The 25,852-nt window shown below is 45.4% G+C and overlaps 1 protein-coding gene across 2 annotated transcripts; it reads right to left on the bottom strand.

The window, feature by feature from the left end:
- Positions 1-251: 251 nt before the first annotated feature.
- Positions 252-25,852, bottom strand: stxbp4 (syntaxin binding protein 4). 2 transcript variants are annotated; one of them, XM_078102665.1, is made up of 22 exons: positions 25,650-25,852; positions 22,891-22,964; positions 22,717-22,812; positions 22,441-22,510; positions 21,963-22,037; positions 19,304-19,392; positions 18,821-18,953; positions 17,754-17,883; positions 17,366-17,472; positions 16,404-16,590; positions 15,886-15,946; positions 14,861-14,937; positions 14,192-14,288; positions 13,350-13,453; positions 12,668-12,757; positions 11,796-11,861; positions 10,737-10,931; positions 10,170-10,286; positions 9,028-9,077; positions 4,863-4,999; positions 1,073-1,130; positions 252-729 (listed from the first exon to the last, which is right to left on the bottom strand). In XM_078102665.1, exons 1-22 carry the CDS (start codon positions 25,850-25,852, stop codon positions 591-593), a joined length of 2,355 nt encoding a protein of 784 aa, XP_077958791.1. In that variant the 3' UTR covers positions 252-590. The 2 variants fall into 2 exon arrangements, with proteins under 2 accessions (XP_077958791.1, XP_040032323.2); XM_040176389.2 differs by lacking the exons at positions 252-729; positions 1,073-1,130 and adding an exon at positions 3,183-4,726.

Below are 25,852 nucleotides of genomic sequence, written 5' to 3'. Positions count from 1 at the left end.
CGTTCTCAACCAACGTCTACGGGAGCTCACGTTTCCATTAAACTCACAAATGCTAAAATGTCGTCTTGCTGGAGACAAAATGTTTACTTTAGAAAATAAGGAACCTTTTAAACATTTAACACACTGAACAGATACTTTTCTAGAAGGAGAAAAAGTGAAAAGACCTCCTGTGTACTTAGTAAAAGATCGAATACAGAATAAAACCTGCACATTAGAAGTGCATCCATGTTAATGAAGTAACTTCTGTGAGCTTTGAACAATCCAGAAGAACTTTAATAAGTCGTTTTCACCGCTTCACGACAAAAATAAATACGTTTAAACCGATAAAAACCACAACATTTGATCTTGCTAAAGATAAAGAAATATATGGGGCTGGTTAGCTTAGCATAATACTGGAACCAGGAGGACCCGGCTAGCATAGCATAACCCACAACCCTCCACTCTTCATCTTCACTGGACGGTTGCTGCACCTTTAAGGAGAAAGTTGTGAGGGTCTGAAAGGAGCCGGACAGAACGATCAATTTATTACACAATAATATTTATTATTATATCTGACGTGGGGGTCCGACAGAGCCGGCGGTCCCAGGGCGTCACATCTCCGTCTCGATGGACTTCCGCTCCGTCGGCTCCCCGTCGCGCTCCGTCTTCGGCCCGGAGACCTCCGGAGGACGAGGAGGGACATGGCCGCCGCCCCCGGGGAGGCTCCACGAGGTGGTCTGGGTCATGTGACTGTCACGGGTTAAAAACACACGTAAAGAGGCGGCGCACTGCCTCATCGGGCGTTTCTGCTTCGTCTAGAGCTCTACTTCCTGTCGGTCAGCTGACCTCCATCACGCTGTCACCCTGGACAACATCTCAATCAATCTCGCTTCACATGTTCTAGTGAAGTGTCTGGTCTCTTGTTCCTCAGCGGTTCTTTCCTCTGCATTGAGTCTCTAATCAGCGTTCTGGACTCATCAGCTGAACGTTCACTTGACTCTCTGAAGTCCGTTATGTGGTAAAGTGGATCAGAATCGAAGCAGGACTTTGCTGCACACACTGTTTTGGGGTTATGACATTTGATTTGTCTTACTTGATGAAGTACTTGACTCCGTCTGCGGTGTAGGCCTCCTCCCAGCCGTAAGGAGGACCTGAGGAGGAAGAATGAAGCGTCACGTGGACAATTAAATGAAATAAAACTAAACAAAAAAACATTGTCATCTAGGAGTCTATTGAACTTTAATCCTCACCGGAAACAACTTGAGATAATTGGTGTTAGATCAGATGTCTGTTAGATCAAACAGACCTGGTTTATTTGTTCACCAGGTGTTCTTCTCCAGGTTTGTTTGTTAGAACCGTTCTGGGACCAGACATTGTTGCTGTGATCTCCCCTCGAGGATGAAATATGTTCGTATGGAGCTCTGGGACATTAAACCTCCAGCTGACGTTCTTCTGGACTCGTGAAGATAATACGTAAACATATTTGAGCCCTTTGTTTCCAGTTGGAGAGTGGCCGTGGGCGTTTCCATGGAGACGTGGAACCATCAGAGCCTCGCTCCCTGACCCGAGCTCTCAGTGAGCCCTGAGCACTGGAAGCCGACTGCTCGACACGGAGAACAGGTGTGGTCAGGATTCCTACGTTTGGACCGGGTCAAGAACCAGGAGGTCGGTCCTCAAGCAAACCAAACCAATCCAGGGTGAGATCACGACCACGCGGCGCCCGGTGACGTACACAAGAGACCCTGAGGGAACCGGTGGATGTGAGGGGCGGGGCTAATGAGGGGACGGGCTGCAGGTGAGACCAGGTGAAGGGGGCGGGTGCTGACAGGAAGGAGATGACACGTATGAACGTGGTCTCACTCACCTGCTGTCAATCAGCTTTCAGAGCCGACGCCTCGAATTTACAGAGAATGTGTGAAGAAAACGTTCAACGGGGACATGTGACGGTGTCCGAAACACCGCACACGCGTGTGTGTGTGTGCGCGTGTATATGTGTGTGTGTGTGTGTGTGTGTGTATATATGTGTGTGTGTGCGCGTGTATATGTGTGTGTGTGTGTGTGTGTGTATATATGTGTGTGTGTGTGTGTGTGCGTGTATATGTGTGTGCGTGTATATGTGTGTGTGTATGTGCGTGTGTCTGTGCGTGTGTGTGTGTGTGTGTGCGTGTATATGTGTGTGTGTCTGTGTGTGTGTCTGTGCGTGTGTGTGTATGTGTGTGTGTCTGTGTGTGTGTCTGTGTGTGTGTCTGTGTGTATGTGTGTGCGTGTGTCTGTGTGCATGTATATGTGTGTGTGTGTATATGTGTGTGTGTGTCTGTGTGTGTGTGTGTGTGTGCGTGTGTGTGTGTGTGTGCGTGTGTGTGTGTGCGTGTGTGTGTGTATATGTGTGTGTGCGTGTGTGTGTGTATATGTGTGTGTGCGTGTGTGTGTGTGTGTGCGTGTGTGTGTGTGTGTGCGTGTGTGTGTGTGTGTGCGTGTGTGTGTGTGTGTGTGTGTGCGTGTGTGTGTGTGTGTGCGTGTGTGTGTGTGTGTGCGTGTGTGTGTGTGTGGGTCTGATCACACTAACTGAGGCTGGGAGGAAACCATGAAGCCTCCTGCTGTTACGAGCGTTCACGCTGTAAAGGCAGAACACGTATCCAGGCAACAAGGGCTGTGATGAAGACGACTGGAAGGCGATTGTTATGAACACACGCGCACACACACACACACACACACACACACACGCACGCTGTGAGACCTGGATCAGACTGACCTACTTTCTCTCATTCCTCTCGTCTTCATTACCTCTAGCAAGAAAGATGGAGGCCGTCTGTGATCCTGAATCACGGCTGTTAATTATGTAACTGCGCCCACGTCCTCTGACTGTCAGAAAAAAGCAAAATCTTCCCTTTTGAAGACAACATAAAAGTTTAAAATATATATAATCTGGTAACAAATTGACTCTGTTCCCTCTGTAGCTTTGGAGATAATTTATTGTAAACTAGAAAAGCTGCATCTTGGAATATGGCTTTTATTCCACATCCAGTGAACATGAAGTGACCCCATCTGGACTGAGAAGTAATGCAGAGACGCGCATACGTCTCTGGTAGAGAGCTGTCAATCAGCGTGTAGCCCCGCCCTAAAGCGTCCCCTGCTCTATGGTCTATAAGAGAATTAAACTATATCAGTGACGGCACAGAATGTATCAGCACTTTCTTCTTACAAAGAAGAAGAACTCGTAAAAAGTTTATTTCAGAATATTTACCCAGAAAATATGACAAACAATAAACTCCAAACGTGACGGAAACTGATCGGACCTTAATTGTTGCTGGTGACGAAGGCACGATGGCTGCATCCCATTACTAACGTCCTGCTTCCTTCACTGTCTGACCTCAAGTTGTCTCTGTTTTGGTTTGAGTTTCTCTTCCCTTAGTGCTGATGATGCTACTCTAAAGAACTCAAACGCATCAGAATCTTTTCAGACGGGCTTCACGCATCAAAATCAGCTGAAAACATGACGTTTAATAAATGCTAAGCTAACTGGCTGCTCAGATTACAATGAACCTTATGGTCCTGGTATTTATAAGCGTTTTATAGAAACAAAACGGGGCCTGAGAGCCGCACGCCGCTCATCACGTCATGTGATCAATGAAAACACAAGCTCAGCGACGCGACGGTGGATTAAAGATGAAACGTAATACCTGTAATGAAGTCAACTTTATAATGAACATTCAAACCAGGAGTGTTATATCTGCTTGTGTTAAATAGCCTCATGGTCATGGAGCAGCTAATCCAAAACAACACCAAATAACATTAAATGACGGCTGAACACATCCTACGTATGAAAACTGTTTTTAGTTTTCATGTGTTTTCTGTCTGTATATTTGTAGCAATGGAGATGATGTCATTTGTAAATCAGTCTTTTCCACGAGGACAGATACAAAGAATATCAAGGATTCGCCACCAGCCTGCGGAGGCGTGTCACCCAACTCGTCTCCGCCCCCTGCAGAGATGGATCCTGTCAATCACAAACAGCAGCGATGAAGCCAGGGAAGGTTCGGGCTCCTCAATATGAGTCCTGATCACGTTACATCCCTGCAGATGATATCCAGGGAGCTGGACGCAACGATGTTCACGATCACGTTGGTTCTGACAGAATACTGAGACCGTTGTGCTGCGTGATGACTGGAAACATCACAGAGGAAGCGCCGCCATTTCTGACACAACGTGGAGAAATACTGGACTTCACAATAAGTTCTATTCGTCATTAATGGAGTGATATGTCTTTTCCACCCGTCTTTGCAAGAGTTCTGGTTCTTTGGTACAGTGACATGGTCACCGTTTGCTAGTTAGCTTGTTAGCTCGTCAGCTCGGTTGTGTACGGGACATTAAGTTCGTGGAGTCTATTCCTCAGGCTCCCCGTAACAGTTTGGGGGCCAGTTATCTTGATGAATGAGGTGAACAACAAGGTCAAAGTCCATCTACTTTACAACGGCCTCCTCCCGGTGAGGCACCCTGGAGACATCCAGAGACAAACTGAAGCCATGTTTTCAGAGAGGGTGATGAGGGTGAATAAAACATTTTCATGCTAAAAGTAAATGATACATTTGAACTTGAACATTGATTTTGCGTTTGACAGCTGTGTTTCATTAAGACGAGAGTTCGTTGCTAGCGGGTACTGAGGAGACGAGGAGTTGTCAGGAAAGAGAGAGGTTGGCTGCCGATGTCCCACAGGCGTCTCGGGGTGGGATCCTCTAGAAGGTCAGCACTGCAACGGGCGAGGAGAGTTACGACCAGCAGGAAGTTGGTGGGATCACTTTGGTTTCGGCCTCATGCAGGACAGCAGAAGGAGGAGGAGGACATGCAGATCCGGATTCGTGAAGGGGCGAGCCGAGATCACTTACAGTCGACCTCCAGGAGGACCCTGATGGTCCTTGTAAGTTCTTTGGCCTCCTGGGCCAGCGTGGACGCCGTCCAGGGACTCCTCTTGAGGCGGTGTGGGGGGGCTTGAGACGACGCCCCGACTTTGACGTCTCCGGAGCTGCAAAGCAAAGGGGAAGTTAGCGGTGAAGGCCTCTACGCCCACGAACAGAGTGGTCATGGAGGCTCAAGTGCCGATGGACCCATATGATGAACCCATTGAAGGATGTGGCCTTAAGGCCTTCACAGTCATCTTGACTAGTCGCAAGGGTTTGCCATTAAAGAGGCAAAGTTCTGCGGATGTTTCTTTCATATAAGACACTTAGACTATAAGACATCAACTTATGCATATCAGTTATGCATCAACCGCTAAGTCAGATTCCTTGTATGTCGGACATATTTATATATATTACTGGGACTAAAGGACACTGAGAGTGTTGGAATTAGTTTAGATGTGTGATGTTTTGCGTTATCTGCTGTTCATGAGAGGTTTGGTTGGCTTAGTGGATTGGAGGAGTGACTAAAAGCTTAACAACATTAACAACATTAAGCTGATGGATGTCTGTCACAAACCAACAGCTCCAGTTGTTCACCACCCAAAGCTCCTGCAGAGGCCGCGTCGCCATGGTTGCAGATGTTAATGTGTTCACACTCTCTTCAGTCACCAGGAGGTGGTTTCTAAACATCACAGGATTGTATTACCTGTGTCTGCAAACACTTGCTTAAAGCTAATATTTGCTTAGTTCGTTAAAGCTAATATTTGCTTAGTTCTTTGAAAAACAGGCCATTTCTTCGGTCCCTGCTCAGAAATCACATCACCATGATAAAAAGGGCCGTATCTCTGGAACTACTTTTTCTATCTGTGGGTGTGTTCTGTATAAATATCAGTATATATGTTAATGGTTAAAGATAACGGTTGTTTCGTTGCTTAAAGATAACGGTCGTTTGGTTGCTTAAAGATAACGGTCGTTTCGTTGCTTAAAGATAACGGTCGTTTGGTTGCTTAAAGATAACGGTCGTTTCGTTGTTTAAAGATACCAGTCGTTTCGTTGCTTAAAGATAACGGTCGTTTCGTTGCTTAAAGTTAACGGTCGTTTCGTTGCTTAAAAATAACGGTTGTTTCGTTGCTTAAAGTTAACGGTCGTTTCGTTGTTTAAAGATAACGGTCGTTTCGTTGCTTAAAGATAACGTCCGTTTCGTTTGCTGAAGCTAACGGTTGTTTCGTTGCTTAAAGATAACGGTCGTTTCGTTGCTTAAAGATAACGGTCGTTTCGTTGCTTAAAGATAACGGTCGTTTCGTTGTTTAAAGATAACGGTCGTTTCGTTGCTTAAAGATAACGGTCGTTTCGTTGCTTAAAGATAACGGTCGTTTCGTTGCTTAAAAATAACGGTCGTTTCGTTGCTTAAAGTTAACGGTCGTTTCGTTGCTTAAAGTTAACGGTCGTTTCGTTGCTTAAAAATAACGGTTGTTTCGTTGCTTAAAGTTAACGGTCGTTTCGTTGCTTAAAGTTAACGGTCGTTTCGTTGCTTAAAAATAACGGTTGTTTCGTTGCTTAAAGTTAACGGTCGTTTCGTTGTTTAAAGATAACGGTCGTTTCGTTGCTTAAAGATAACGGCCGTTTCGTTTGCTGAAGCTAACGGTTGTTTCGTTGCTTAAAGATAACGGTCGTTTCGTTGCTTAAAGATAACGGTCGTTTCGTTGTTTAAAGATAACGGTCGTTTCGTTGCTTAAAGATAACGGTCGTTTCGTTGCTTAAAGATAACGGTCGTTTCGTTGCTTAAAAATAACGGTCGTTTCGTTGCTTAAAGTTAACGGTCGTTTCGTTGCTTAAAAATAACGGTTGTTTCGTTGCTTAAAGTTAACGGTCGTTTCGTTGCTTAAAGTTAACGGTCGTTTCGTTGCTTAAAAATAACGGTTGTTTCGTTGCTTAAAGTTAACGGTCGTTTCGTTGTTTAAAGATAACGGTCGTTTCGTTGCTTAAAGATAACGGCCGTTTCGTTTGCTGAAGCTAACGGTTGTTTCGTTGTTTAAAGATAACGGTCGTTTGGTTGCTTAAAGATAACGGTCGTTTGGTTGTTTAAAGTTAACGGTCGTTTCGTTGCTTAAAGTTAACGGTTGTTTCGTTGTTTAAAGATAACGGTCGTTTCGTTGTTTAAAGATAACGGTCGTTTCGTTGCTTAAAGATAACGGTCGTTTCGTTGCTTAAAGATAACGGCCGTTTCGTTTGCTGAAGCTAACGGTTGTTTCGTTGCTTAAAGATAACGGTCGTTTCGTTGCTTAAAGATAACGGTCGTTTCGTTGTTTAAAGATAACGGTCGTTTCGTTGCTTAAAGATAACGGTCGTTTCGTTGCTTAAAAATAACGGTTGTTTCGTTGCTTAAAGTTAACGGTCGTTTCGTTGCTTAAAGTTAACGGTCGTTTCGTTGCTTAAAAATAACGGTTGTTTCGTTGCTTAAAGTTAACGGTCGTTTCGTTGCTTAAAGTTAACGGTCGTTTCGTTGCTTAAAAATAACGGTTGTTTCGTTGCTTAAAGTTAACGGTCGTTTCGTTGTTTAAAGATAACGGTCGTTTCGTTGCTTAAAGATAACGGCCGTTTCGTTTGCTGAAGCTAACGGTTGTTTCGTTGTTTAAAGATAACGGTCGTTTGGTTGCTTAAAGATAACGGTCGTTTGGTTGTTTAAAGTTAACGGTCGTTTCGTTGCTTAAAGTTAACGGTTGTTTCGTTGTTTAAAGATAACGGTCGTTTCGTTGTTTAAAGATAACGGTCGTTTCGTTGCTTAAAGATAACGGTCGTTTCGTTGCTTAAAGATAACGGTCGTTTCGTTGCTTAAAGATAACGGTCGTTTCGTTGCTTAAAGATAACGGTTGTTTCGTTGCTTAAAGATAACGGTCGTTTCGTTGCTTAAAGATAACGGTCGTTTCGTTGCTTAAAGATAACGGTCGTTTCGTTGCTTAAAGATAACGGTCGTTTCGTTGCTTAAAGATAACGGTCGTTTCGTTGCTTAAAGTTAACGGTCGTTTTGTTGTTTAAAGATAACGGTCGTTTCGTTGCTTAAAGATAACGGTCGTTTCGTTGCTTAAAGATAACGGTCGTTTCGTTGCTTAAAGATAACGGTCGTTTCGTTGCTTAAAGATAACGGTCGTTCCGTTGCTTAAAGATAACGGTCGTTTCGTTGCTTAAAGATAACGGCCGTTTCGTTGCTTAAAGATAACGGTTGGCTCCTTCTTGTTCCATTGTTGAGTGACTGATGGTTTTAGCATACATGAGGCTCCTCCCGCCTTCAGACTTCAATGAACTAAACCACTGAAAAGCTACTTTGACGATAACGAGTGGCCTAGAAACACACATTGAAGAGCAGAGAACAAAGGAGAATCCTGCTGAGGTCGTGTGGTTATGAAAAACGTCCCACTCACCTGGAATGAAAGAGGAAGGAAACCGGGCAGGAGGTGTCATGGCTGAGTAACTCAATAAGATTACCCATAGACCTAATTTACTGAATGTGACTTGCACAACCGAGCAGAAAGTGCTGATAAATCCATGTTATGGTTCACTGGGAGACGGATTTCGGCTCGAGATTACGAGGACGGGGAATAAATACATCGCGGCTCAAAAGCTGCTTTTAAAATGTAACCGGAGAGGAAGTAAGCAACCGTCGTCAATAAAATGGAAAATGTTGATCATCCAAAGGATGAGGAAGAAAGAACAACAGGGAATGAGGGCTGACAGAAGCGAGTGAAGGAAGGAAGGAAGGAAGGAAGGAAGGAAGGGAGGGAGGAAAGAACAAAGAGAAAGATTTTTGTCTTCTCCTGTTTCTACTTCTTCTTCTTCGGTGGTGGCTCAGTGACCTCACAGGTCGAGACGTTTCATAACGCTGCAAAAGGCTGCAGGGGGGGGCCATTAACCGGAGCTAACTGCTGTCCTACCTGGGCTGAAGTGGGCCACTATAGACCACAGTGTGTGTGTGTGTGTCTGAACCGGCTAATGGGCTCTGCTCTCTGCAGGATATCTCGTTATGAGACTGCAGCGGTGGTGTTGAGGTCAGACAATCAAACGCACAAAAGGAAGCCGTCTGAACACACACAATCACACACACACCTGCACGTACAACCCTCATACATTCACACACACACAGAAGCACACGCATTACCTGTAGCTCTTTTTTGTTTCTTGACTCTCAAGTAGGAACTCTTGAACGTTCTGCAGGAAAACAGATGGGAAATAAATGACTAAAGCAGTGACGTTCTTTGTGCTTTATGTGATGTTTGTGACTCAAGTCAGATTCACATATTCAGTGGCATAAATCCATTCATTATTATTAATAAGGCTGGTGTTTCATTTTTTCCGTTGATTTGTAAATGAAGTCCATTCATCCTTCTGGACAAACCTGACTGTAAAAGTCCTCTTTACCTTCTTTTATTTTCAACACTCTCTTTGTCTCACAGACATTATGCTCGGGGTGAAAGTCGTCTTTGGTCAGTCCGATTCCGACTCTACCTTTTCATTCTTGACGAACTGATGTGGTGGACTTGTACTACTTCACCTTTTAGCTAGCACATGCTAACTATGCCATGTGTCTGTAATACGTAGCAGAACAAGGCCGTGTTGGTGGCGCGGTGGTCACCACTGTCGCCTCACGGCAAGAAGGTCCTGGGTTCCAGTGGCCTTTCTGTGTGGAGTCTGCATGTTCTCCCCGTGTCTGCGTGGTTCTCTCCGGGTTCTCCGGCTTCCCCCCACAGTCCAGAGACCTGCTCTGGGGATCAGGTTGGTTGGGGACTCTAAAGTGCCTGTAGGTGTGTGAGTTGAATGGTTGTCCAGTGCAGGATGAACCCCGTCTATCGCCTGACGGTGGCTGGGACGGACTCCAGCCCCCCGTGACGCTGTGCAGGATAAGCGGTTTGCAGAAGGATGGATGGACAAGACCGTGTGCTCACACACGCCCTCTTCAGCGAGGCAGAGGTACTGCTGCCTCCCTCCCTGCAGATCTACACTATAATGTTCTACACATCATTAAATACATGACCCAGACGATGGAATGTGAGGACATACAATAACAGCGTGTAAAACATTGGTGACAAACAGAGATCAATTGGTTGGAGCTTTGTCATTAAATGTGAAAATACAGCCTGTTACACAAAGGTCTAATATCGGAACGTTATACAAATCACATTTAGATTCTATTTCAAGTAAAGCATAATTAAGGCTAACTTGAGTGACAGGTGGTTTCTGTCGATGGGGACTTTGTAGGGGACTACTTTCAGCGGTGGATGGATCCAGTGAGGATCTCTTTACCTCCACAAAGCTCAGCAGTTTTCCCGTCGACATCTCGAAGCCCTTCTTGGCTGCCTCGCTCTTCCGCAGTTGACACTCCAGGACGGCGACTCTCTTCTTCAGCTCTTCCTCGTCGTCCTGACAGCAGGAAGGTGTAAATTGATTCAGGATGAATTGAGATAACCTCAGTCGAGCTCTTCTGTTCGTCATTGTGGTGTAATATTTAGACACAGAGAGACTCTTTGTCATCTACAGAAGGAGGAGCTTCTTTTGTTTGCTTTCTTCTGATTTAATACTGTAATATACATTATAATATTAATCACAAAGACGTTAAACTCAATGTCGCTTTACCCTCTGGAAGTAAAGTACGAACAAACAGAAAAAACTAAAAAGATTTAAGCTCCATAAATGAACCTCCACTACAGAGAGGGATCATTAATAAACTCATAATTCATATAAACGGATTAATTTATTACTTTTACAAGTAATATAACAATAGAGAAAAAAGTCAAGTATTGAATGTATTATAGAGGTTAAATATTCAGTAAATTATTTCATATAACAAATATTTACTAAGATGTAGGTCACCTTATCATTAGACTCCGCCCCCTTCTCCGTCCTAGGCTCCGCCCTCTGCGTCTTCAGCTCGGCGATCTCGGCCTCCAGCAGGTGGATCACCTCCTCGTAGTCCATCTCCATCCCTCTCGCCTGCTTCTGGGCCTCCTCCGCCAGCTGGATACGAGTCCTCAGGGCACGACTCTCCTCCGCTCCCAGCTTCACCTCCTGCAGGAAGACGAGGAGGAGGAGATGAAGGAGCAAGAGGAGGAGGAGGAGGAGGAGGAGGAGGTAGTTCCAGAATACCTGACAATCCAACACTACAGATCTGGAGTTTGACCTTTGACTTTTGTATCTGAATAATATATCTCACTGTGGATTCATGTTTGCAGTTTTTTTACGTAGGTACATACATGTATTATTAGAGTGGGACCTCTGTACCGCCGGGTGGTCACCGGACCGCCGGGTGGTCACCGGAACTATAACGTATAACTATAAATGTGCCGTGTCGTCTGGTTCTGACAGTAATCTTTTGATATTACATTCATCACTAAGTATCATTTATTTCGCTGTCCGTGTTTTTATATTTTGAAATGCGTTTGGCATCGACCAGAAGCAAAGATGCAGCCTGTCTGACTTCAGTCAGCCCGAGAGGTGCTGCTTTAATAACACGGAGGACGGAAGACGAAGACCAGGACGTTTGAGAGGAGGGACGACGTCCACGATGATATAAATAAAACTCTCTGCTGCTCAGCGCAGAGTCTAAATGTGGATATCGATCCTTTTATGCAACAAAATAAGATATAAGAGGAGGCAGCAGAGTGGGAGACGCTGAGACCCTTCAGCTGTGACTCACACACACACACACACACACACACACACGTGCAGATACACAATAAGCTCACTGCAAAAATCCACATCTTTTGTTGTTTTTCACATTAGAAGGAGATTTAAAAAAAACATTTCAGAAGCAAACAGATTTACTTTTGTTTTTGTACTAATTTGTAATCTTCATAATTATTTAAAACCAGTGAGCTCACTCAGGGTCACCACATGAGGGAATCCGCCTCACCTGGAGCAGGTGTTCCTCACCTGTCTGACTTGGCTAAGCTCCTCCTCCAGCTGGTGGTGAACTCGCTGAGACTCCACCAGCTGCTCCTGAAACAGAGGGATGGACAGAAAGTCCACAAACAAGTCAACAAGAAAGTCACCAGGAAGCATGTTGTCTCTGAGGCTGAGGACCAATAGTCCCTTTAGCTCCTTTAGCTTGGGGAAGGTTCCTCATTGCTTCCTTTATAGGCTCCTCCAGCATAGGAGGGGTGACTCATGCTTCCTTATTAGCTCCTCTAGCATAGGAAAGGTGCCTCAATGCTTCCTTATTAGCTCCTTTAGCATAGGAAAGGTGCCTAAATGCTTCCTTATTAGCTCCTCTAGCATAGGAAAGGTGCCTCAATGCTTCCTTTATAGGCTCCTTTAGCATAGGAAAGGTCCCTCAATGCTTCCTTTATAGGCTCCTCCAGCAGAGGAGGGGTGACTCATGCTTCCGTATTAGCTCCTTTAGCATAGGAAAGGTGCCTCAATGCTTCCTTATTAGCTCCTCTAGCATAGGAAAGGTTCCTCAATGCTTCCTTATTAGCTCATCTAGCATAGAAAAGGTCCCCCATTGCTTCCTTATTAGCTCCTTTAGCATAGGAAAGGTGCCTCAATGCTTCCTTTATTAGCTCCTGCAGCGGCAATCTGCAGACACAGATCAGTGACATCAATACGTAGACCAGTGGAGGTGTTGTCAGATGTTCTTACCTAACTCCTCATGAACTCTCCTTCACACCTTTCCTTGACCCTGTGCGTTTTCCTCAGGTCAAGGAGAAGTGCTTAGGAAAGGAAGTGACTATTTGATCACAGCGGTTGACTCCCTGCTGCTCTGGTAGGAGGCGTGTGATCGTCCTCGGATGTTGTGGTCTCACCTGCAGCCTCTTGATCTCCCTCAGAGCCTCGATGTGCTCCTTCCTCAGCCTCTCCATCTCCTCTAGGTCGTCCGAGTCCGACGCCGACGGCTGCGCACAGAAAACAGGCCTCGTGACCTCCTCTTCCTGTTTCACATTCACAGTAAACCATTGATTGGTTTTTCAGAATGTAAGAGCCTGGTTGCTCCCCTCTGGACTGATTGATTGATAACTGCTGTGGGAGGGGTCAGGGGAAGGGGGGCGGGGTCTCTGCGATGTGGAGCCAGGGGCGACATGGCGGTGTCACTTCCTGTCGTGTTCGGCGTGCAGATTCTCTTTAATCTTTTACAGCATTACTTCATTACTTTATGTTTGTTTTTAAATTGTGGAATAATATGTATTTCTTTCAGTTAAAATATGGCTTTAATATGTAATATAGTTAGTTATTTAGATATAATATATTATATTATAATCGGAATCCTGACAGAAATTGAATGTTGATTCTTTTTCCATTGAACATGAAAATGACCGTAGTTATATTCTAAGTAACAGCCACACACCAACATTATCGCTTATGTGTCAACATCATTAACATCATTACATGTGGAACCAGAAAGGGTTTAAAAAACCACTATAACTGACACACTGATCACATCACTACATCATTAAGCCTGAGATGTCTCTGAGGACCACGGAGTCCTACCCGGGGGGCGGCGGGAGACGCCAGCGAACCGGACGGCTCGTCGGATGTGGACCTCGGCTCGTCCAGCTGAGGCAGGAACAGCTCCCGGATCCGCCTCTCGAAGTCTGCAGGAATATGATGATATATGTATATATACATACATATATATACATACATATATATATACATATATATATATACATATGAATCATTCATTCAGTCCTCGTTGTTCCAACTTCTCATGAATAAAACCTTCTGCTGTGATCTGTTGGTTCTCGTGTGGTCTCACTTGTCAGTGACGGTCGGAGACGAGAGCTCAAGGTGTTGTGTCCAAGTACAGAGAGACATCAAATATCTACCTGAAGACACGTGTTATCAGGTAGATATTTGATGTAACGGCTCCATAACAATATGGATGATGACATCGTTCACAAATACACCAGAAGCATTAGTTCAAACATTAGCCTGAAAGCTAGTTTGAGAATTGGTTAAAACATTAGCATTAGCGGTAGCTTGAGCATTAGTTGAAACAATGATGATGATGATGATGATGATGATGATGATGATGAAGATGGTGGTATGACTGAGTGTCTCATGTAAAATATTGGCACTTTTTAAAAAACAGATTTGGCCACAAGGTGATAAAGGAAGAGAATGAAATCATTATTTTAGCAAATAATAAATAAAGCAAGAAGCTAGTTTGATAGTTGACAGAAGTTCATGATGACACAGAAAACTCCAAATATTCATGTACAACACTTTCTAAATGGCAGTGAACAGAAGCTCTGATTCCATTTAGGTGTAAGCTCCATCTGTCGTCATGGAAACATGACGTCATAAGATGAACATGAAGAAGGACTCACCTGTGAAGGCCTCCGTCCCTGCTGGATCAGCTTCTAGTCCGGATCTGAGCTGCTGCTGCTGAGCCTCCGAGGGCTTCAGACCGAGCAGATCCAGAGCCTGAACCGACACACACACACACACACACGCACACACACACACACACACACGCACGCACGCACGCACGCACACACACACACACACGCACACACGCACACACACACACGCACACACACACGCACACACGCACACACGCACACACACACGCACACACGCACGCACGGATCAATACACTCAGTGACCCCCCCACTCACAAACATTGACTAACAGCCTCCTGCCTGCTGTCACTAATAATGATAATAATATGATACAGTTAAATATTCAACACGTCTGTTTGGGTGATTGCGTGTGTGTATTAATGACATAACGTGTACTTTTTGTACTACTTAACAATACAATACAGTATGTAAACGGTGAAGGGATTTATATATATATATATATATGTATATATATTTATATATATATATATATATATGTATGTATTATATAACCCTGCCGTGTTCAATAAGCACGATGAGATACAATCCACAGACAACTGACAGCTTTAGTGTAACTATCCTGGTAGTGTGACAGGACTCTGCACATAAATAATACAGATTTGATGTACGTGTACGATTCTGAATATCAGTCACCTGCTCCAGCCGCTCCAGCTTGAGTAGACAGCTGGTGCTCAGAGAACATCTTCTCGGAGGAGGATGACAGGCCGATTCTAATGACACAATGACACAGTCACGCTAGTACATATTTCAGGTCATTTTCAATCAATTAACATAGTTTTAACATGAGCGATAGCATGAGCGTTAGCTCGATCAGGACCTTAAGAAACAATAATATGGTAAAGTGAATACACAGACTTGTGGCTACATGGGAGAACAACGTCTCTGTGTAATTGGGTCATTTGATGATATTAAAGAGCAGTAGAAAAATAGATTCATTTGAAGATTTGATAAAACATTTGTAAATATAATTAAATGATTTCCAACGAATAATAAAAAGAAGTCCAAACGGAATCAGACGAGTTTTAAAAAAAATAATAAAACAGTGCAGTGTAGGAAATTATTTCATAAAAGGCAGCAAAAAATGTAAAATGACCACAAAGCGACACAAGAAAACCCGAAAGTAAAAGTATATTAGGGCAAAAAATGTCAAGGAAAATAAAGTCAAAACGTGTTAGGTCGACATAACGTATTAAAAAAATGTTGAAAAATATTCTGTCAAAGCATCGAGAAAAAAAGTCAAAATGTATTGAATCGAAAAGTCAAAATGTCGACAAAAATATTTAGGTTGGAAAAAGTCAAAATATGTCAAAAAATGAAAAATGTGAAGGGTTAAAAAGTTAAAAAAACATTAGATCAAAAAAGTCCTGAAAAAAATATTAAAAACATAATAGCTTGAAAAAAGTGATGGAAAAAAAGAGTCAAAAACAATTCAACAAAACATGTCGTGGCAAAGAAAATAGACCACAGAGAGAAACCAATAAACTACAATAAGAAAAGAACAGACGCAAAAAGACCCCCCCGGCCCCCCTTCTTCCGTTGACAGGACACCAACTCCACGCCATCTGTCCCCTGAGCCCCTCCTCCCATATCCACCTGCCCGGTCTCCATCAACACCTCTCAGATTTACCCCGTGTTCTGTACCGTCACGTGTGACTTACCGTCGCTCCTCGGCGGGGAGGAAACACACGCTGGCTCGGTTCTGGACGGAGTCACTCGCACCTGCAGACGTGACACCACACATCCATGAGGCTTTGACAAGAGAGCGCGTGTGTCGTGACGTCTTCGCCGTGAACAGACGACATTAATCATGTGGCTGTGAAACCGCAAGATGAGTTGAGGGAATGAATTACATAATCAATAAGCCTTTCTAAAGGAAGTCTAACGTTTTATCATTTAATAAAGGTATCAAAGTCAATAAATACAGTTGTTTTCCCAATATTTAGATACCTGCAGAATCAAGGACATTCTCAGAGGTCTACTTAGCGTTTACCGATAATTAGCGAGTGTTAGCATGCACGCTACTAATGCGACTTCAAATGAATCATGTCTAACTTGAGTTTAACTTTAAAGTGTAATATGTTCACGACGTATGAAGTTTAAAGTTAGTCCCAGAATAAGTGTGGAACCACAAGCAGAACCAGAACCGGTGTATCTTCTGGTGCGCTGGAGGCCCCACCTGACTGACGCTGACTGCTGGCAGAGTCTCGCAGGCCGGGTTCCGGTTGGAGGTGATCTTGTTGGGCCTCGCCGGGGGGGCGCCGCCCCCTCCGGACCCCTGCAGGGAGACGGGGCTGTGAGGGCCGCTGCTGGAGCTGGAGGACGACCTCCGCCTGATGAAGGCGATCTCCACCGTGGGGTCCGGCCTGCGGACCAGTGGGGGCATTTTTGAACGATTTCGAAGGCCTACATTAAACTGTAAATGCTATAATTAAATAAACGAGTGATGGTTTTAATTCCCTCCCATTAAGACTAAATTCAGCATGAATACATCACAACAATGGAAATAAAGACTTAATTACAACTAGGAACAAACAAAAATGGAACCACAGCTCTACCAAGTCTATTCTTTGCTGTTTTATTAACTTACTCTTATTAATCATCGTCATTGTAACTGTTTGATTTATGTTGTGGTTTTGAAGCTCATCTTTAAGCACTTCATATTTCCTTTATTCATAAGGAAATCTATTTTTGTGCTTGGTTATTTGCACTAGTGGCCACATTGTGCTGCCGCTGGTGAAAAGAGTAGTTTTACGTTTTATTTTATCATATTGATCATTTCCACTTTTTCCTTTTTGATTGATACTTTTTAAGCGGTTTTCTTGTTACAGTTTTGCAACTATCTGATATAAACAACAATGAAACAAAACAACAACATAACTAACATTTTAAAAGTTTTGTTGTTCACACTTTATACATATTTATGTGTGTGATGGATGTTGGTTCTGAATCAGAGCTACTCAATTCTCACTGACCAAAGGTAAACATAGACGTCCATAAACACATTCGGCCTTTAAGAGCAGATGTCAGTATGTTGACTTCACTTCACACACACACTCATAAACAGCTCTTTCCACATTTATTCTCCCCTGCACTGGTTTCTCTTGGAGGCCCTGCAGGGGGTCTCTGGGGGAGTCGGACCTGAGCTTGGTTCGGGTCAGGATGCTCCGGGCCTCCTCGTACGTCACTCCGATCAGCGACTCTTTGTTGATGGACACCAGCTGGTCTCCGACCTGCAGCCGGCCGTCCTGAAACACAACAAAACACTCGAGACCCCGAGAGGGTCCACGCGGGGAAAAGAACCTGCTGCTAATCTATAAAAAGAAAAACTTTGGGGTTTCTTCGGTGCATCTTTAGCTGCTGCGACCGAATAACAAGAACCTAAACTTTGATCAAGTGAAAGCAGAAGTCACCATTTCAAGAAGAACTTGATAACCGAAAAATATGGTTTGGATTGTTTTTCCTGAGCTGAAACGCTTTTGATGAAACAATGAGACAAAAAGACACTTTGTTTTTAGGGAACGCTGACCTTCTGTGAGTCTCCCCCGAGCATTATTTCCTGGATGAACACCATTGGTCCTTCCGCCCGGTTGGCTCCGCCCTTGACGACGAGCCCCAGGCCCGTTCCCTTGGCAACGCAAATCAACTGAATGCCGTCGCTGCAGAGAAAGAGGGACTCAAACCAGTGTGACATCATCTGTAGCTCTCCTCCTCCTCCTCCACCTCCTCCACCTCCTCCACCCTCTGCCCCTCCTCCTCCACCTCCTCCTCCTCCTCCACCTCCTCCACCTCCTCCACCCCCTGCCCCTCCTCCTCCACCTCCTCCGCCCCCTACCCCTCCTCCTCCTCCACCTCCTCCGCCCCCTGCCCCTCCTCCTCCTCCTCCTCCTCCTCCACCTCCTCCGCCCACTGCCCCTCCTCCTCCACCTCCTCCGCCACCTGTCCCTCCTCCTCCTTCACCTCCTCCACCTCCTCCGCCCCTGCCCCTCCTGCTCCACCTCCTCCACCTCCTCCGCCCCCTCCTCCTCCTCCTCCAACTCCTCCGCCCCTTGCCCCACCTCCTCCACCTCCTCCGCCCCTTGCCCCTCCTCCTCCTCCTCCTCCTCCTCCTCCACCTCCTCCGCCCCTGCCCCTCCTCTCTCTCCTCCTCCTCGCTGTGAGGATCGCTGAGGAGGCTTGTTGATATTTTTAGCCGCATCATGTGATGCCATCAAAGAGCCAATGAGACCTGTTTGTAGAACTACACACTTTGTGAAGTGCTGCACAACAACAACAACAACAACTACACAAAACTGTTTGTTTTCACATAATTTTTGATGGACGAATTAATAAAAACACTTAACCACAATCTGTCTTTCAATTCATTGGAAATTGTAAATGTTCAAATAGAAACTCAATTAATTTTGAGTTGTTTTCAGCCAACAAATCAGTCAACAAATGTGAGATTTATGGTTTCAATGAACTAAAATCAATTAGAAATCATTAAAAAATATTGTCACCTTTTCATTTTTTATTGCTTTTCTAAATTTCAATACAATTTGAGTTATTTCATTAGAATAAGCCTTTTCAATGTATTCATGAACTACATGTTTCTACCTGAAGGCGTGCGGGGGCGGCGGTTTGGGGGGAGGGGCCTTGGTGTGGACGGTGACCCCCTCTTTAGGACTCAGGAGCTGGGGGCTCTCGGACCGGGAGGAGGAGGAGGAGGAGGCCGTCTCCGTCAGCTTCCCTGAGCACAGAGGAGAGAAGCAGAAGAAAGAGAGGGAGGAGGTGGAGGGTGGAGGGAGGAGCATGATGGGAGGTGGAGGGAGGAGCATAATGCGAGGTGGAGGGAGGAGCATGATGGGAGGTGGAGGGAGGAGCGTGATGGGAGGTGGAGGGAGGAGCATGATGCGAGGTGGAGGGAGGAGCATGATGGGAGGTGGAGGGAGGAGCGTGATGGGAGGTGGAGGGAGGAGCATGATGGGAGGTGGAGGGAGGAGCGTGATGGGAGGTGGAGGGAGGAGCATGATGGGAGGTAAGACATCACTGAGCGTCCTCCCACGTGTAGAAGAATAAAGGTGTGATTGTGTGTTTTACCTGAGGAGGAGAGCTGAGGGGGAGAGACTCCACCTAAAGGTGGAGCGTTATTGGATCCGTACTTCTCCATCAGCTCAGCAAACTCTCTCCTGGAGCGCAGACACACACAGACACACACAGACACACACACACACACACACACACACAGACACACACAGACACACACACACACACACACAGGTCACCTATATCTTCACTACCACAGCTTGTGTGCTGAGGATCTGTGAGCGTTTGTCTCCCTCTCATGGGCGCAGCAGAAACATGATGACAAAGAGGATCTGAACAATTGGAGGTCAGAGGTCAGAGGTCACCAACCTTCACAGATTTAAGTGTTATTCAAATCGCTGCAGAGAGGGTAAACTTCAGAACCACGTGAAACCAGTACCTCGTGGTACATACCTGAAGTGAAAGCAGGTTATTTTAAAACCTGTCACGTTTAGATTTACCAGGAGGGACATTTGGGGGGTTCCAGCATTTCTTTTTAAGTGAGGTGGGAATAAGTGAGGATATTTCTTTGAATGTTTTAATATTAAGTAAAACAGGATATTTTTCCTAAATCTCGAAAAAGGTCAAATGACATGTGATGTAATGTCAACAGGCCAAATATTGTTACAGTGATGTGACCGAAGCCTAGATTCATCCTCTGGGGGCCGTGAGCGACATTTCCTGTCTGGATTTCAGCTTCCTGACAGAATCAGTTAAAGCTCCACGTTCATTCCTCCTCCTTCCTCTAACCTTCTGCCCCGCGGGACCCGATCATCACGGTTAGCTTCAGAGTGTGAAACAAACGACAATGGAGGTCGGATTTGAGGTGAAAACCTGAGCTGCTTATACACACACACACACACACACACACACACACACACACACACACACACACACACACACACACATTGTGTCTGTAGTCCTGTAGGTCTGATTCTGACAGCGAGGTCAATATGAAAGGAATCCCCAACGCATCATCGGGAAGATGTTCAACAAGCGATGAGGAGCTGCAACAAGTCGAAGCCTCATTCCCTGTTCAAGGAGCACAAGGAGCAAGTCCCACCACTGGAGATCTTCTCTCCAGGAGAACAAAGATCTCTGTCCTTGAGGACTAAGAGGTCCCCGATGACCTAACAAGAAAGATCTGAAAACACTGGGGCATAATGTTTGCTGTGATTTTAGTCACAAATGTGAGGATCTGTTACAGAGAAGCACCCGATGGAAAAGTGAAAATGTTCCTTTTGGCGTGAACTTCAGCCCCGAAGACTTCATCGTGTGAGCCGAAGACCTCAACAATCTGCTCCAGAGGAGGTTTTACGCCGGCTTCTCTGCGGTGTAAACGCTTGATGGTGACGACCCAAACTGAGGCGATGACCTCACGGAGCGGAGCAGCGTTTCTGCTGATCTCGGATCAGCCGCAGCAGAACGCGCCCTGATTGTGTCGCAGCGCGTTTGACTCAGGCTGACGTGGTGGAAGCAGAGTGCCAGGTTCACTTACCTCAGCGCTGTCACCACCAGACGACCTCCGCCAGAGGTCACCGCCGTCAGACCGCACCACCGACACGGCTCACGGCCGGCAAAGCCCCAAGTACAAAGTCAAGCTCAAAGTCAAGCTGGAAGTGAAGCTCAAAGTGAAGCTGGAAGTGAAGCTGGAAGTGAAGCTCAAAGTGAAGCTGGAAGTGAAGCTGGAAGTGAAGCTCAAAGTGAAGCTGGAACTGAAGCTCAAAGTGAAGCTCAAAGTGAAGCTGGAACTGAAGCTCAAACTGAAGCTCAAAGTGAAGCTCAAAGTGAAGCTCAAAGTGAAGCTGGAAGTGAAGCTCAAAGTGAAGCTCAAAGTGAAGCTGGAACTGAAGCTGGAAGTGAAGCTCAAAGTGAAGCCGGAAGTGAAGCTGGAAGTGAAGCTCAAAGTGAAGCTCAAAGTGAAGCTCAAAGTGAAGCTGGAAGTGAAGCTCAAAGTGAAGCTCAAAGTGAAGCTCAAAGTGAAGCTGGAAGTGAAGCTCAAAGTGAAGCCGGAAGTGAAGCTGGAAGTGAAGCTCAAAGTAAAGCTCAAAGTGAAGCTCAAAGTGAAGCTGGAAGTGAAGCTTAAAGTGAAGCTCAAAGTGAAGCTCAAAGTGAAGCTGGAAGTGAAGCTGGAAGTAGAGCTTGAGAGTCACAAGTGGGCATTTCCTGGTTCCAATAAGACAATAATATATATTTTATAAATTATATATTATTGTCTTATTGGAACCAGGAAATGCCCACTTGTATATATATATATATATGTATATATATACTTTTTTCTGACCATTTCTGTCTAAAATAAATGGACCAGCTGAGGAGCCTTCATCTCCAAACAAACCAAAAATATGGGAATAAAACAAAGCTCATTAACATTTTTACAACTAAAACCGTGCAGCAGTACGACGTCGAGCCCCTTTGATGATGTAGGGATGTTTAATATACGTGTAGACACACACACACACACACACACACACATATATATATATATGTATATATTATAATGCAATTATAATATACCATAATGCTCACAATTGCATTTGTTATAATTGTATTTTATAGAGTGGTTGTACTGGTGCATGGGCGTGTCTCTATGGCTGAGTGTGTGTGGGTCGGTGATGAAGTTGTGTGTCACTTTTACAGCCCAAACCGTTTGTGTTCTCTGTGTCTGACCGACCTGGATTCATCGTCTCTGGCGATCAACAAGGACATGTGATTGGAGAGCGAGGCTGTCCTCAGGATCTCCACCGCCCTATCAGCATAGAGGACAGAGAGGTCGTCATCAGGACGCAACGTACACAGTTCATACAAACTAAACAATAGAAACAAGAATAATGCAGATTTGATGGAGAAGAGCACTGAACAAGTCTTCTACGCTGTGATTGGTCAGTCTGTGTTTGAGTGGCGGCACTGACACCAGACGTTGCTATGGTCAATTTGGAGTCAAACAGACAATAAAGCCAGGTATGCTTTAGGGCGGGGCTTACTGTGATTGGCAGGTCTCCACCAGAGAGGCACAAGCCAATAGTAACATCATGTACTCATAGTCGACGCCTCCAAATGATACTTGTGGGCCGGCAGACAGTCGTAGTTTGAAGTGAAGAGCTGTTGATCTGATTGTAGTAGAGTTGGCAGTTAGAATCCAGGTCACTTACCTCTCGTTGGTCGCCCCTATCAGACTGACGTTATTGACTTCCAAAATCAGGTCAGCTGACTTAAGTCGACCTGCAACAGGGAGCGACGGATGGAGAGGACAATAATAACAACAATAATAACAACAATGACATCATCAACCTCTGCGATTGACTGGCATCCCGTCGGGGGGGGACCCCGAGGTCGCCCGATGCTGCCCCCCGCAACCCTCTAAGGATGAGAGGAATAGAAGACGGCTGACTGAGGGACTTTACCAACGACACCACGGAGGCACCCACCGTCCTGAGCCGCCAACCCGCCGCCGACCACCCGCTTGACGTAGATCCCGAACTCCTCGCCCGTCACCGCTCGGTAGCCTCCGATTATCTTCACACCTGTCCACGGATGGGAAACTTTAGATGGCACAGTCTGCGCGGGCGAGAGCTCGTAGAGGTCAAGGGATCAAAGCTCACCGAGCCCTTTCCTGCAGTCGCAGAAGTCCAGCCTCTGCACGGCCCGGTTGATGCCGTGTGGGCCCATTATCGTCCTGGCAACAGGCAAAAACACAAGCCAATCATTAGCACGCTGCCACCTACAACAATGAGATCACGGAAGGATTTTGTAATTTCCTCACCCCTCCTCCCTCCCTCCCTCCCTCCACGCAGCCACAACCAGTAAATCCGTCCCGGGTGAACCGGCACGGCGGCGGAGAGGAGGAGGCCTCTGTGGTCCCAGCAGACCGGACCGGTAATGAAAAACAATCAGAGGCGGCTTGTTTTATCCTCGGCGGTCCCTTCGAGCAGAGAGATTTGTGGCGGGTTCCAGGTCAGAGCTTTAGAGACCCCCCCCCCCTCCTGATGTGGTCGACACGGTGCTGCTGTCTGCCGGTCCCGTCCCGGAGGCTCAGCTCTCCGCAGAGCGCTGATTGCGTCTGACGCTCAGCCATGTGTGTGGAAGTGAAGAGACGGCTTCTATTGTCGAGGACAGAGTGACATCACAGGGTGAAGGGGGATGGGAGGGTTCTGGACCCCGAGGTGGACTGTGGTCATCCTCCATCCTTCCATCCCGACGATAATCCAAGCCACAGATTCTAGGCTTCACTGACAGAGGTGCTTTATGTAAAGTATTTCTTTGCAAAGCATCTTGTAGCAGATACATGGTGGTGCTGCCTCCATCAGGACCCGTTAACACACGGTTACGTAAGGGATAATGTACGGAGAGGTGGATGAATAAAGATTCCAAGGTGAGGCTGAGGTCGGTCTGATCCCTCTGGAGGGCTTAGTGTGAAAATAATAACATCATCCTCCTAAATACATAAGGTACACGTTATTTAAAAAGAGTTCAACCTGCTAAAACATCCAAGAGGAAATAAGATGACTTATGTTGCATTGATAACCTCGTTTAATGAAACACACACAGAGCCTGAACATATCTGAAGGTCTTCAGTGGTCCAGACTAGAGTCCACGCTGAACCTGAACCCAGGGGGACAGATCGACCAAAGGAGATCCGGTCCAAAGGAAGACCTGGTCTGAAATGATGCTTTGGTGGCCGAGTGGTTACAAAGTCCTGAGTTCCTCTGCGCTGTCCCGCATCCCTCCCGCCTCCACCCACGAAGTCGCCTCTCTGCTGTAGAAGCTAAATGAATCTCCACCACCTCCATCACCGCAGGCTGAGGAGGACCCATAGACTCATGACTCAGACCGGCTGTCCACAAGCTCTTTGGACGGTTTTCCTTTAAGCTGGAGGACTGACAATGACGACAACAACCTGCCACACAAGGGGGGGCAATTTAACTGAGCACTTAATGCCCCCTAATCTGCCTTTACCTGCTGCCGGCGATTAACGCCACACACTGTAACCGCACCGGGTCCCTGCACATCTACAAGTCACGCTACACTCATGTATGGAGATATTATTTAAATAGATTATTATATTACTACGAATAATATATTTATATTATTATTCAGAAGGTGGTCGAATCAAACCTGGAGCTGCGAAAATAAGACTTTGTCACTAATACATTTATAGAGGAGCTGCGAAATGTTTTCATAAATACATATTTATGGAGATATTATTACAACAAATGACTCAAACTTATTTACATATTTTTGTAAAGCGGCCCCTGAAGAAGAGCCTTCTTTGGATAGAATAGCATGAAGATAAAGATATTTAATACCCTCGTGTGAAACGAGGGCATTAAATAGGATGAGGAGACGTTGCCATGGAAATGAGCGAGCCTGACGGATCCATATGCTTTAGGAGTAATTCCATACCAGGTAACAATGCTCGTCTGTTTGCGTATCCATGGTTACAGTAATAATTCCCACAAGTTATTGTTGGTTCTCAAGGAGACAAAAACACGTCGGAGATCTTGTCATCTGACTTTCCTAATAACATCCTGTTGAGATGATGGTTTATCGCGTCATCATATCTATGAATCATCTTTTAAATCATGAAGGGAATTGTTATTGATATATAACAATGTCACTACTAATATTTCTATTATCTATTAATGTATCTGTTACATGTTAGCTAAGGTTAGCTAGCAATGCAAACTAACGTTAGCACAACAATAACAGGAAGAAAGCGCTCAACGCTAAATGGTTTATTTTCAGCTAACAGGCGTTAGATGTTACTGTTTGGCAGTAACATCATCACAGCCACGGCCAACTAAGGTTACTAAGCTATGCTAATGCTAACTGACGTTAGCACAGAGGTTTCACGAGCAGTTCAATGTGATGTCGTCCTCGCAGCATTTAGTGAATTGTCTTTAGATTGTTTAGCTTCAAGGATCAAACGAACTACAAATAACAATCAGAACGCTTGTTATGTCCTCAGTTAGTTACTTCAGACGGGTTGATGGAGGACGTGTGTATAATTATTCACATTGCGTGTTGTACCAGTTAATAGTTTAAAAACACCCATGAAAGGAATCTATTAATGATTATCATAAGTTATTATTATACTAACTGTTCTGTTTCTGATTTTCTGACAGGAACATTCACCCCATAATGAAGGTTAAATATGATAAATGATACGACTAGTAAAAAGAACAAGACGTCCCTCTGAATGTCCTCAAGTGTTGAATTTCAACAGATTCGTCTGAGCTTTTTTTTGTTCCCTTTAAAGCGTCAACACACGTGACCCAGAACCAGCATGTAGACCTGATCCACCTCCGAGGGCTGTGACCCCTCAAAGGGGAGAAGGAAGGAAGGAAGGAAGGAAGCTTACCAATAGAGGAGAGACAGTCCATCGAACCGCTCAGCGTCCTTGGGGAGGAATGGCATTGCACAGCGGTCCCAAGCAGCAAACAACAACAACAACAACACACACACACACACACACACACACAGTGTCACGGCGCCATGAGGCAGGGTGGGGGCCGGGGTCCAGATGACGAGGAGACGGGATGAGATGAGAAGGCGGCGGTGCAT

The sequence above is a fragment of the Gasterosteus aculeatus genome, chromosome 5 (assembly GCF_964276395.1).
Source record: "Gasterosteus aculeatus chromosome 5, fGasAcu3.hap1.1, whole genome shotgun sequence".
Taxonomy (NCBI): domain Eukaryota; kingdom Metazoa; phylum Chordata; class Actinopteri; order Perciformes; family Gasterosteidae; genus Gasterosteus; species Gasterosteus aculeatus.
This window is presented reverse-complemented; position numbering and strand designations above follow the sequence as displayed.